The 13,682-nt window shown below is 38.6% G+C and overlaps 2 protein-coding genes and 1 long non-coding RNA gene across 4 annotated transcripts in view; all 3 read right to left on the bottom strand.

Annotated features, from left to right (window-relative positions):
- ACTC1 (actin alpha cardiac muscle 1) overlaps positions 1-3,610 on the bottom strand; it is a 44,644-nt gene extending 41,034 nt beyond the window's left edge. Inside the window, exons 1-2 of one of the 2 annotated variants that reach the window (XM_047862632.1) lie at positions 3,557-3,610; positions 1,160-1,258 (exon numbers count right to left, since the gene is read on the bottom strand). The gene's annotated coding sequence lies outside the window, so the exon portion shown is untranslated. Of the gene's footprint in view, positions 1-1,159; positions 1,259-1,728; positions 1,801-3,556 lie in introns of those variants that run through there. The other variant, XM_047862633.1, reaches the window with a different exon arrangement.
- A 3,440-nt stretch (positions 3,611-7,050) lies between these two features.
- Positions 7,051-10,785, bottom strand: LOC125167842 (uncharacterized). Its single transcript, XR_007152964.1, has 2 exons — positions 10,381-10,785; positions 7,051-8,046 (listed from the first exon to the last, which is right to left on the bottom strand). It is a non-coding gene; the product is annotated as an uncharacterized LOC125167842 (long non-coding RNA).
- A 737-nt stretch (positions 10,786-11,522) lies between these two features.
- Positions 11,523-13,682, bottom strand: part of AQR (aquarius intron-binding spliceosomal factor) — a 93,457-nt gene continuing 91,297 nt past the window's right edge. The window contains exon 35 of the mRNA XM_047862615.1: positions 11,523-13,342. Within this exon, the coding sequence (XP_047718571.1) occupies positions 13,031-13,342 (312 nt within the window). The 3' untranslated portion in view covers positions 11,523-13,030. The remainder of the gene's footprint in view (positions 13,343-13,682) is intronic.

Raw genomic sequence — 13,682 nt, 5'->3', positions numbered from 1 at the left:
CAAATATAGCACCGCTTTATTTTCATGGGGGCTATTTCTGTGTGGTGATTGCCTGGCTGATTTGCAATTTCAGAATACAAATGGCTTTTCTCCATAGCTAATGGGAAACTTGGCAGGGTGCTGTACAGCCAGGCCCTCCTGAAAAAGTCTGTTAAATAGTGGTAAGTGCTCTTCTTCTGGATTACATAAGCAGAGCTGACAAAAGGCAACAGTACAACCCCAGAGCCTGCTAAAATGAGATAGTGTTTGTTTGGTTTCTCTTCTTATGCTAGAGGAATACCAACTCATCTGGTAATAAATCATGAAATGATCATGAGCACTTATCCCTATGATATTCTAAACTGAATATACTAGGGTAAAAATTAGGAATAAATGCCAATGGAGATCTCTCTGACACTGCTTTCACAAGTAACTAAAAAATGTTTCAATAAGAATGATGTAAATAAATTCATAACCATGGGGACTGAACCAAAAATCAAGTGCCTGAAAGCAACAAACTCTACGGCTGTTATAGGCAAAACACTGAGTAGATTTTATTATCTCCATCTAATAGGGAGAACAGTATAATTATGATCCATGGTGATCTCAACACCATGAAGCAACTTTTCTAATATCACCACAGACAGTACAACCTACCTCTGAGCCAGGCCCTTGTAGATAGATACAACAAAATGATTATATTTTGAAGCAGTTTAGAGAATGATGCACTTTGGAGTCAAAGTTCAAATCCCAGTTCTCTCACTTATATATTTTCTGACTTCGGGGACACCTGGGTAGCTCAGTCAGTTAAGTGTCCGACTTTGGCTCAGGTCATGATCTCATGGTTCTTGAGTTCAAGCCCCACATCGGGCTCTGTGCTGACAGCTTGGAACCTGGAGCCTGCTTCAGATTCTGTGTCTCCCTGTCTCTCTGCCCCTCCCCTGCTCATAATCTGTGTCTCTCTCTCAAAAATAAACATTAAAAAATTTTTTCTAAAATAAATATTTCTGACTTTGGATAAATAATGGTTAGAGAAGTTTTCTCAAATGTACATGGGGATCTTAAATACCTATGTCTTAGGGCTATTGAGAAAATCAAATTAGAAAGCATGTAAAAGCACAGTATCTGGCATGTGGTAAATACCCAGTAAACATCTTTAATATTTTGTCTAGAAGTCTACCTTCAGTGTCTCTCAGTGTCTCATTGTCTCAGTGTCTCAGTGTCTCATTGATTTGTGGGCCTCCTCTTCCTGGCTCCATGGTCTCTCTTCTTGGAGAACCTTGTGTGAAAGAAACAGATCTAGCTAGAGTAGTTTTTCTCATCAAGATACAAATTTAGGAAAAGAGGCAGAGTTAGTGTGAAGTAAATAAAGGTTAGGTTTTAAGACTCCTCTCTTGGATGGCCCCTTCTAAGACTTTATACCTAATTTTGTATTCATAAATTTGCATCTTTTTTCTTAAATATGCCCTTAAAATTGTATATGGTTTGGGCCCACCAAAACTCAGAAGTGCTCCTGTCTATTGCATAAGCTCTAAGCCCAGCTGGCAGCAGGTCTGACCCAAAGCTGTGGATCACAGGGCTGGCCCTGGGTGTTCTACTTTCACTTTCTGCTAATGAATCCCAGGATTGGTCAGAGATCAGGGATAAGGCCACACTTGCAGGCGGGGTCTAGAGGTTCCTTGATGAAGAGAAAAGCCAAGGGAGATTGATGTGGGAAACAAAGGCAAATGAAAAATTAAATTTCCTTACTGCCTACATCCCATTGATAAGGCCTTGAAACAGGCAGAGTGATCTTCCTCTGGGAGCTCAGCTACCTTGATGTTGACACTCTGGTAAGAACAAACGGGAATCTTAGCCCAACTCTCCAGGATACTGTGAGTCTACTTTAAACATACAAAAATTCCTTTGGAAATTTTATGTCTACCCTCACAAGATATATGTTGACAATCATACTCCAAGCTTATGCCCCCCAATCTGAAGGGTCTCATGACTGAGTTTTTGCTAAATGGTAATTCATGGCCATTTCCTAACAGCAGCTAGCCCCTCAAGGTCCTGGAAACCTTGTCTCCAAATTCCTTAGAAACTTACTCTATCCCTAATTCCCTCCCAACCTGAAGGTATATAATCAGTCATCTGTCACAACCCCAGTGCAGCTCTTTCTGTCCACGGGTTCTGTCCCCGTGCTTTAATAAAACTACCTTGTTGCACTAAAGATGTCTCAAATATTCTTTCTTGGCCATCAGCTCTGAACCCAACATTTCAAACCACATCAGTATCAGGAATGAGGCAGGGTGTGACCAAGCTGAGGATTAAGGATAATTTTTCAGCAGAGACTTAAAGTTTAGTAAAAGAAATAAGATATTACAAAAATAGGTACAATAAGGCCTTAAATCAATGTTTCTCGAATGTGATCCAGGCTGACTCTGATTCAACAGCTTGACCAATACAGAAAAAGCTAGATTAAAGAAAAATCTGCTAGCAGTTATTAGAAACCTGCTGAGATACCCAGGATTTGAGGGAAGGAGAGCTTACTGAGGTCATCCCAACTTTTGGCACTTTATTTTACTCCTAGGGACATGCAGTGGACTGAATGTGTCCTTCCCAAATTCATATGGTGAAATCTGAAGCCCCAGTGCCATGGTGTTTGGAGGTGGGGGTGATTAGGTCATGAGGGTGGAGCCCTCATGAATGAGATTAGTGCTCTTACAAAAGGGACCACAGAAAGCATTCTTGCCCTCCTTCCAACATGTAAGGTCACAGTGAAAAGACTGGGTCTTCACCAGACCCCAATGTGCTGGCACACAGATCTTCGACTCTCTGGCCCCCAGAAGTGTGAGAAAGAAATGTGTGCTGTTTGAGCCACTCAATTCATCTTATTTTTGTCATAGCAGCCCAAATGCAGTAAGATAGGGCATTTGGCAATTCTTGGTGCAGGGCAAACAGCTAAGAAGTCAGCAGGAACTTGATGGGACTGGGAAGATAAGTACTGAAGTCTGAAGCTGCCAAGGCAATTGTAGAATCAAGATCCTAGACAAAAGTGGAATGCAAAAATGTGAGCCCACCACCAGCATCAGTTTTCCTCAGGCTATTTACTGATTAAGTCGTACAGGACAAGAGGCTTGGAAGCCAAACAAATTGGGTAAAATAGCAAAGCGGAGTTTGGGGTTGTTTCATAATGCTACGGAGACAAAAATGGAGTTCAGAACTAGCCAGGGAAGACTGACTGAAAAAATATCCCAGGCCTTCACTTCTAGAGGACTACATCCTATTACTGAGGGTGAGACAGAGCTACTCTGATATTCCCAGAGACAGCAAGCCAGTCTGGGAGAGGTGTGGCCCCAACTAGATTGAGGCCATCTGTCCCCTGGCTGTGAGAGAAGAGGGTAAGCCCTTTCTGGGGGGAGAAAACACCAACCAGAGCCAATGCAATGTTTCAAATATAATGTCAGGCGCTCATTAGAGAGTTGTGTGTACCACTAAGAATTTAGTGTATCAGATACATTAAGATAACTATGATTTATATGTTCCAGAAAAATACAAGACAGTTCCACCAAAGCAATGGAATTTTTTCGGGCACCTGGGTGGCTCAGTTGGTTAAGTGTCCGACTCTTGATATTGGCTCAGGTCATGATCTTGCGTTTGTGAGGCTGAGCCCCACATCCGGTTCCATGCTGAGCATGGAGCCTGCTTAGGATTCTTTCTCTCTCTCTGCCCCTCCCCCGCTCATGCTTGCTCTCTCTCTCTCTCTCTCTGAAAAATAAACATTAAAACATTTTTTTAATTAAAAAAATAAAGGAAGACAACAAAATTCAAATATTCAACAATATAACATTTGTAACTTCCAAGATCCAATAAAAATTTACCAGGAATGTAAACAGTACCAATTTTGGCCTATAACCAGAAGAAAAAAAACAATCAACAGAAAAATGCATCAATGCAATTCACCTCATTAACAGAACAAAGGAGAAAAGCTTATAATCATTTGGATGAATACAGAAAAAAAATTTGTTAGAATTCAACACTCATACATGTTGAAAAAAAACACTTGGCAAACTAGGAATAGAAGGAAACTCTTGAAATCTGATACAGAGTATCACAAAACCTATAGCAAACACTGAATAGTGAAATATTGAAAGCTTGGCTCCTAAGATTGGGAAGAAACAAAAATACTCATTCTGACAACCTCTATTCAACATTGTGCTGAAGGTCTTCAACAGGCCAATGAGGCAGAAAAGGGATAAAAAGCATATAATTAAAAAGGAAAGAAAGCCTTAAGATTATAAACAGAAGCCAGACTACCATTTTCAGAGGTGACATAATTATGTATGTAAAAAATCCAAAAGAATCTATAGTCAAATTCTAAGAAATAATCAGTGAATTAAACAACTTCACTACATACTATGTCAACATACAAAATTATATTGTATTTCTATATATTAGTAACAAACAATTAAAAACTGTAATAAAATGTCATCAAAAAGTACCATTTATAAGAACATACAAAAATCAAATACCTAGGAATAAATTTAATAAAAGATGGCCAAGACCCTCTATAAAAAATTATAAAACATTATTGAGATTAAAAAGCTTAAGTAAATGTAAAGTAGTACCACATTCCTAGATTGTAAAGATGTCAATTTTCCCCCACATTGATTTATGGATTCAATGTAATCTCAGTAAAAATCCCATCAAGTTTCGTTTGTTTGTTTGTTTTTTTGTAGAATTGACAAGATGCTTCCAAAATTTATACAAAGATTAAGAAAGGCCAGTATCTTGAAGAAGAATATAGCTGCTGGATATACACAACCAAATATCAAGATTATAAAGTTACAGTAATTAAAACAGTAGAATGCTGGCACAAGAAAACTGTAAAAATGAAATTTTAGAAATAGACCCACACATAAACTATCTTTTGATTAATAACAAAGATGACATTACTGTGTAGCAAGGGAAAAGATGGTCTTCTAATAAATAGTGCTCAACTGATCCCTACGTCATATCATACAGACAAACCTATTTGAGAGGGCAGACACATAAAGTACATTCTGTATGATTCCATTTATATAAAGCTCAAAACCAAAACTAATCATGGCAGAAGACAAAATATGTCTTTGGATAGGGAATAATGACTGGTAGGGGGCTTGCTAGGGAATTTCTGGAGCTGGTAATGTTCTGTTTCTTGATTTGGGTGATGATTACAAGATTATATTCACTTTATGAAAGAAAACGTATTGAGTTTGTTCACCTGACTTGTGTACTTTTCCGTATGTGTAATATACCTCACTAAAAAGTTTACTTAAACAGAAAAAAGTGGTCTGTACATGGCTGGCACCAGAGCCAAAGAAGTTTATGCATTTCACAAACAACATACCCTCCTTCGATTGTCATTTTTTCCTAAAAATAAACGTCAGTATTTCACACGATGTTTCTAAATGTATCCCTTAGGATCCCCAAATGCCTACTGGTATGTAGCACTTTCTGCAAGGTCCCACTAACTTAGGAACTCCTCATAACTGATACTTTCAATCTGTTGTGAGAGTGCCAAATGTGATGTCAGAGATCTTTGCATCCATTTGACCTGCATTTGACATTTCAGACTAGCCAAGTCAAGGTCAGGTGATTCTTGTAACTTAATTCTAGACAAGGACCAATAGTTTCACTTCACATGCCCAATATTAATAGTACTATGGCAATTTAAGAGAACTATGTGACCAATTTAATTCCTTAAGTATTGATGACAGCTGACATTCATGACTTCAAAGCGAGGGCTATTATTTCTACAGAGGAGACACATTCTCTACTTGCTCAGATGAGCCCATTCATCTACTAAGAGTCCAAGTAGAAGGGCACTTGGGTGGCTCAGTTGGTTGGGCATCTGAGTAGGCTCAGGTCACGATCTCACAGTTTGTGAGTTCAAGCCCCACATCAGACTCGGCTGCCAGTGCAAAACCAGCTTTGGATCCTCTGTCCCTCTCTGCTCTTCCCCTGCTTATGCTCTCTCAAAAATAAATAAAACTAGATCAAGAGTTGCAATGGTAGCTTCTAAAAACTTATCACAATTGATTTTGTAATTGTATAAGAGCGTCTTGCTTTGAATTACTTAATAGAATTTTACTCCTGGGAACTTTAATTCACATAGATTTTCTTACAGCTCCCAAGTGCTCTAAGACTGGGTATAGTAGGTACAGTTAAATTGGGAGGCTGAGCCAGTTGGTGTATAATGGTAATTGAAAGTGCAGGTTTTGGTAAATCTTATCTTTCCCTTTATTGTATGTTACACTTTAAAACTGTTATTTTACCTCTTCTGACTGTGCTTAAAAATAAAAAAGCTTTAGCATTTCAGAGGCACAGATTATGTACTAGAGTTCCTTCCCATTTTATGTTTCTTATACCTTTTTCAGAACAAAACAAGTATTAATTTGGCTTTTACCCATAAATATAAACTTATAAACATCAAAGCATGTTTTCTATAGATCTCTCATCTTCTAGCCTGATTTTTGGCAACCTCATATCCTCTCTGGAGTTCTAACACGAGAGGAATTCTTTAATAAGCCTGCTTTACTTATGTGCGGGGTGTAGGTATTGCTCTTTCTACTTTGTCTCAAGCAAATAAGTTTGTTTGTTTGTTTATTTTTGAGAGAGAGAGGCAGAGAGAGAAGGGAGACAGGACATCATGACCTGAGCTAAAACCAACAGTCAGACACTTAACCAACTGAGCTAGTTAGGTGATCCTCAAGCAAGTAAGTTTAAAGAACAGCATGGCACGGGATTTTCCAGAAAGTGGGAAGGTGGTTCTAGCCCCAGTTCAATTAACTATGGTGTCCTAGGCAAATCACCAATGCCTTTGTGTTCTTACCTACAAATTAACGAGGTTCCTTCTGGCATTGGTTCCTATCACACAGTTGGCGCTCAACAGTAATGCACAAGAATTAAATTCTTTCAAAGACATCTTCCAGCTTTTTTGTATATTTAACCCAATTAATTTCTGTGAAAAGTAGTAAACCAGCAAAACAAAATGCAAATTAACTAGGCCTACTCCTATTCCACTATTATTCTCGGGACAGTCTGGGATTAGAAACCCACACTGGAAGGTACTCCGGAAGCAAAGGGGTAATGAGAATACAGTAGTACAGTAAGCACACTTATTCATGAACAACTGAACTAAAAAGAAAAAAAAAAAAAAAAAAAAAGACCTTCCCAAATGGCCAAAATGAACTAATGAACCAAAGTAGAAAAAGATAGTATTTGGTACAATCAATTCTTATCCAGAACTTTTAATTTTTTCAAAATGTCAGTAAAAGCAGTTTCTCAAAACAGTTGTTTATCCTAAACCAGGCATCTCCCAAGAAGCAGCAGCTACCACTGAGGCTCTTGAATTTAAATGTACTTCAAGAAGAAGTGTTACATGAGTGTATTCTGTAAGTCAAAGATGGAGAGGAGCGGGATGGTGGGCACAGTCATCTCTGGAGATCAAGTGAGAGAATTCAACATGTCTAACGCAAGGTTAACTTTTGGGGTCCTTTATGTTAAATGTTCTCAGGAAGGAGGAGTTTTGTCATTTCCTGTATTTGCCTTTATTTTCTTGTATTATTTCTGGCCTACCCTTCTTGCCCATTCTTTTCCCTTCTTGAAACTTAAACTTTTTGAAGAAACACGCATTTAAAGGGCTGAGAAAACAAGACATATTGGAAATAAGAACTGTTCTTTCACTGCTTGGTAAGAAATGAGAAAGGTCTAGTGTGAAATACTGGAGTCTAAAATTAAAATCTAAACAGAGAATGCTCAGTGACCTTTTCTTAGGAGGCTTACATGAAAGAATGTCATGGTACACTGATCAGATTTGTATTCATTTGCATTTTCAGGATGTTGCTATTAATACATGACACTCAACAAATTACACAATATGACATTTTGTACAAATCACTTCACCTCTAGTTTTTTCTTCAGCTCTGTTACTTCAGCCTCTGGTTAATTAGAAAAAAAAGTTAAGAGCCTTTTTTTGTTGTTGTTGTTTTTGTAGGGGAGGAAAAATTTTACCTTGACCTTTTTAGAGTTGGTGGCTGGGGCCTGTGAATTAAACCAACAAAAGACAGGTTAATAGAAGAGGCATAAAAATGTAACTAATACTTTCAACTTTACATCCATTTTGGGTAAAAACCCCAAAGAAGCTGTTAGGCTTAGAAGTTTATATACCATCTTAACAAAGAGGGATAAATGCTGAAGCAAATAGGCAAACAAAAAGGGGCTTGGGGCTTTTACAAGTGGCCAACTGGGGGCAAGTAAAAAATGTGCAAATGGATGAAGAGAAGGGTGATTTTAGTAAGGTTTGTTTATGCGGACTCAGCTGAGTGCCATCTGTTTCCAGTAATAAAGGTTACTGTCCTCTTCCTAGTACAGAAGAGAGGGGACACCTTGACAAATGAAAGTTTATGTCTCTTTTATGAAGGGATATTTATGCCCTGAGTTTTGGCAGAAGCAGAGGACAGACAGTTCTTCCTGCATCTGCTGCTTCTCAATGGCCTTTAGCTCAAAATAACCCTTATGCCAAAATGGCACATTTCAGGGTGCCATATTATAATCCCCTTAATTTTCTAAGGGGGAAATCAAAGTTCAAATGCTCTGGCAAAGATATTGTTTCCCAAACCGTGTTCTGCAGTTAGTTCCCTAAGATGTCTTATTTAAAAACAAAAACAAAACAGTTCTATGGTCAAAGAATTTGGGAAATGCTGAGTTAAACATGGTTTTTTTTTTTCCAGCAGGAGTTCTCAGAACCTTTAATTAACTAACAATGCACTATGTTTCTGCAAAACGGGAATAATTCACTGTGTTCCTCAACCTTATTTGACCATGGAGCATGTTTTTCAAGACTAGTGTTTTCCTGTAACATATGTTGAGAAGTAATGGGATTAGCCACCTTCGTATGTAATGCAGAAGTTTGAACAGCCACGGAAGTAAGTATAAGCCAAAAGATGGGAGCACTGAATAAAACTGGCACAGTATCAGTCAGCAGTAACCATGCTACATTCTGAGTCCTGCTCCGGGGGACTAAGCTCTGGTTTGTGTCCCTAGGAAGCAAACCAAAGTGTGCAAAGCTTCTGGATCCCATTGAATTAAATCCCCTCCTCGGACACTAAAGAGTACCAACGGATGAAGAAAAAATGGTCTCATGTGTTCATTCCATCTTTGGCTCAGTACAGCTCCAGTTGCATTATTCTTAAACATCTATTAACATGATTGCTTCATAATTACAAAGGCTAACTGCCAAGCCTTTTTCACAGGAAGCAAGGCACTGCTTATCTTTAACTGCTCTTCTGGCTCACGCAAAAGGGTCAGCTTTTTTAAAAAAAATCTCATCTTATGTTAACCGAAGAAACATCTCTAAAAATGTCATCTGAGTGGCTGCAAGATAAAAAAGAAAAAGGACATTTGAGGCACAAAGCTAACTAAATGCAACAATTAGAGGATCTGGGGTGGGGTGTACAGGATTCAGAATTGACGGAAGTGATCAATACATCAGAAGCATAATGGAACCTAGTATCATCCCTCTGGTTATTCTGTTCTGTCAGAATTTTCATTTCAGCAGAGACCATCTTCAGTATTGTGATCCTCAGTACACTGATTCTCACTCCCAATCAGTAGACTTGATCTTTGATCCTCAAATGTCAGCTGCTGCCACATGTCCCCTTCATCATCTTCCATATTCTCAGAATAGGGGCAAAGCTAAGCACCCAAGTCAGAAGACTGGTTGGCAATTATCTTCTATTGTCTCAAAAATGTGTGTGTGTGGGGGAAATGGAGAGAGAAGGGCTAGTATCTGCTGAACACCCACCCAGGTGCCAAATATTTTCACAAATATTAACAAATTAGTTGTCATTAATGGAACTTTTTTCAATTTTGAGAAGAAAACTGGGGCTTAAGTTATAAAATGTATCCAAGGTCAAACCAAATGTTGATAAGCAAATGAGGTAAAACTTGAGCCAGGTCTGCAAGAGTCCAAAGTCTATTTTATAGTATCATGCAGTTTCCTGATCATAAAAAACCTCCATTTATATAGGAGCACAAATGACCCATTTATGCCATTTTTCTCGGTACCTAGCACATCTCAACTTTTATCATGACACTAACTTCAAGAGACCTGATAATGTTTAGATCCTCTCATTCATTTGCCCAAATCAATGGAGCTATTTATTCTCAACTGCTGGTAATGAACTTTCTTAACTCAGCATTTTGTGGAAAAAAGTCTAAATACTTGAATTGCTTCATTTCATGCTCATTCACTTGCACACATCTTTTTGGTCTGCTTTTAAAAATAGTTTCCAAAATCATGACATATTCAGATATGGCAAACAGGATGGAGGGCAATGAGAACACTAGTCTGAAATGGTCACGTGGCTAGAGTACCTGTGTCTGTTGTTATCCCAAATGGAAAACTCTTGAATTTATGAAGAATCATGCTTGTGTTTTTGACTGAAAAAAAAAAACAAACAAAACAAAAAACAATGAACAAAACACTGCCCTAGGACTATAGACTTGGATTCTAACCTGTTCTTCCACAGTTGCCACCTTAGTTAAGACTATGTGACTCAGTTTCCTCATTAATTAAAATAAAAATAGATCTCTTAAGTTCGTTTAAAAATTCCAAAATTCTATAGTCAACTGCAACTCACTGATCGTTCCTGTGAATAAACAATTTAAAATAATTCAAATCCTGGGGCACCTGGGTGGCTCAGTTGGTTAAGCATCTGACTTCAGCTCAGGTCACGATCTCGTAGTCTGCGGGTTCGAGCCCTGTATTGGGCTCTGTGCTGACAGCCTGCAGTCTCGAGCCTGCTTCAGATTCTGTGTCTCCCTCTCTCTCTTCCCCTCCCCCGCTCATGCTCTATCTCTCTCAAAAATGAATGTTAAAAATTTTTATTTAAGTAATTCAAATCCCAACACTATCATCCCTTCTAAAATTCCTTTGACAAAGGCAAAGGATTCACCCATCTTCCAGTTAAATTTTCTTTTTAGCGTGACTGAAAATCAGGCAGCAGAGAAAAAAGTAAGTCACTAACTAGACAGAGTGATATATAGTGTTTGCAAAATGGTTTACTTCATGAGAAAGCAGCCCAACAATTTGCTTATTCTGGTTGCAGGTATCATGATTCATATCCTCTAACAGGTAGAGAGAAACATCAATCTTTTCCATGAAACACAGTAATACAGTAAAGCTTCTTTCTCTCTTGCTTAGCCTGATACTAGATATTCACAGATGAAAGTAATTCTGTGAGTCCTATTCCTCATACAGATGACCACAACACCTGCTTCCGAATTCCTATAATCAGAGAAATTATGTAACAGACTATCTGGCTCATTCCTTACTCTGATAACAAATAGACAAAGATTTTCCAGTATAGTTTCCTTGGCGTTTCCTTCCCATCATCTTCCCTTCCCTTTCCTTTTCTTGTGTTCTGATGAAGGAAGACACCGTGTAGTAGGAAAGTCTGACTCATCTCCACCACAGCCTGGGAGAGTTGAGCAAACACTAGTCAGTCAAAAAATCATTAACTTGACTTTCTTGGTTTAATTTCTTTATAAGAGTTCATTCCTTCAATATGTCAGGATTAGAAGCATTTCAGTGGCAGTGTGCGGTTCTTGCCTATTTCCTCAAAGGTTCTTTGTACATGGTCAAACCTTTAGGTAGATGCACCAGAGGGGACACTATGGGGGAAATGCTCCCCATTAGCCACTCTAGCAGACATCTAAATGGGGAAGAGAAGTAGTGGGCAAGTTCTCCCTACCTTATTCATCTCTCTTCTGGCCACCACGCCCAGGAAACTTCATAAGCAGAGGTCCCATGTCAGAAAACATCAGTCACACTATTAATTTTACCATCACAGAATCTACTCTACTTTTCATTCACATTGAGGACAGTATAGTAACCTCAGAACAATGCTTCTCAAACTACAAAGCGCATATAAATCCCCTGGACACTTTGCTGAAATGCTGATTCACATTTAATAGATCTGGGGTAGAGTCCACACTGCTGCAATTTTAACAAGGTTCAGTGGATGCTGATACTTCTAGTTTGCAAATCACACTTGAGTAGCAAGGTCCTACTCTGCCCTCCCAAATCTAGAGCACATTATACCTTAAGGTCTCCTTGTGTCTGGTTATCTACCAAGAAAACTAAACAGGGCAGAAGATTCAGAACCTCTGCATTGTGAGAATTCTATCCTATATAGGGGAATTGGGTTCAGTGACTTTCACTGCCCAGACTCTGGATCTTTCTTCCTGCCCAGATGGATTTGCCGGATCTTCTTGCTCAGCTGAATGACATACCCTGGCTCAGCCTTACCAGCTTGATTTGATGCCACTCTGCCAGCAACTCAAACATTAGGAACACTTGCTAAAATACAAATACCCAGTCCTAACCCTGAGATTCAGATTTATCAGGTCAAGAGTGGCCCCAAGAATGAACAGACACTCTAGGTGGTTCCAATACATTATGAGACTTTGGGGCAGGAAATACATGTAGCCTCTGTGATCAGAGAAATCTAGACCTATCTATGGCTATTAATGCCTTTACATCAAGAAGACAGCCAAGAAAGGTAAGAAAAAAGGAATCACAATTTGAGTATCTGATACTATAACAGAAGAAATAACTTCCTCCCCAATTTGAACACTTTCTTAAGGGTGCTTATGGTTGATTTCAGTGTATTTGATCCCCTTCTTTAGAGAAGTTCACTGAAAATGTAAAGTATGTCTTATATATTCTATAGCAAATTCTTTTAATGTAGGTATGAATAAGATATATTTGGTTAATTATAAAAATATCAAAGGAATGGCTATTTGCCCTTCTGACTGAAGAAATGAAACTGAAGTTGCTCATACACATACAATTTTCTTTTAAACATATCCAAGAAGACAAGCACGGAGATCAATTAACAAAAAAAAGGACTTAACATTAATTAGTACCCTTAAAATAGCAGAAGCAAATATAAAATACAAAAAGCAGCTTTACTTAGACTTTATGAATGAAATGTCATCCCTAAGAAAGGCTACAGTTGGGCTACTTGGTCTCTTCTGAGGCAGGTGTGACATGCTGGGGGGCGTTAGCCTCTGCTGGTACAGCTGCAGGTCCTGCCATAGAAACAGTGGTATCAGACACAGGAGGGACAGCTTCTGGATTGGAACTAGCTCCTGTGTGATCGGGGGTGGTCCCCGTCTGAGAGGCTGAGGATTCTTGACTGGAGCTGGCATCTGTGAGACTGGACAGATCAGCCTGGGGAGGATTGGCCTCTTCTTCTATTTCTAGTTCTGTTTCCTGACTTTGAACTTCCTCAGCTTCTTCAACCATAGCAGGTGGTAGCTGTAATAAAGTCTAATGAAAAAAAAAAACAACACATCAATATGAACTCAAATGAAAGAAAAACACTGGCTTACAAAGCTAAACTCTCACATTAATGTTATTTTCTTAATAGATATCGTTCAATCTAGAGTTTTCCAAAACACTCCTGGCCATTTTATAATACAAACGTAACAACTCTGATGACAATGGCCTAGGTCTTCCTGACTCCAAAGATCAAAGTACATATTAAATCTTCAGAGAAGAAAATAATATAAAAATTGATAAGCTTAAAAAAGCTAAAAAGCAAAAATATCTGCTATAACACTTCTGCAAAAACACTGGCTCGTTAGGACTGACTGACAACAGCTCAAGA

This window comes from Prionailurus viverrinus, chromosome B3 (assembly GCF_022837055.1).
Source record: "Prionailurus viverrinus isolate Anna chromosome B3, UM_Priviv_1.0, whole genome shotgun sequence".
Taxonomy (NCBI): domain Eukaryota; kingdom Metazoa; phylum Chordata; class Mammalia; order Carnivora; family Felidae; genus Prionailurus; species Prionailurus viverrinus.
Note: the sequence above shows the minus strand (reverse complement) of the source record. Positions and strands in the feature narration are given on the sequence as shown.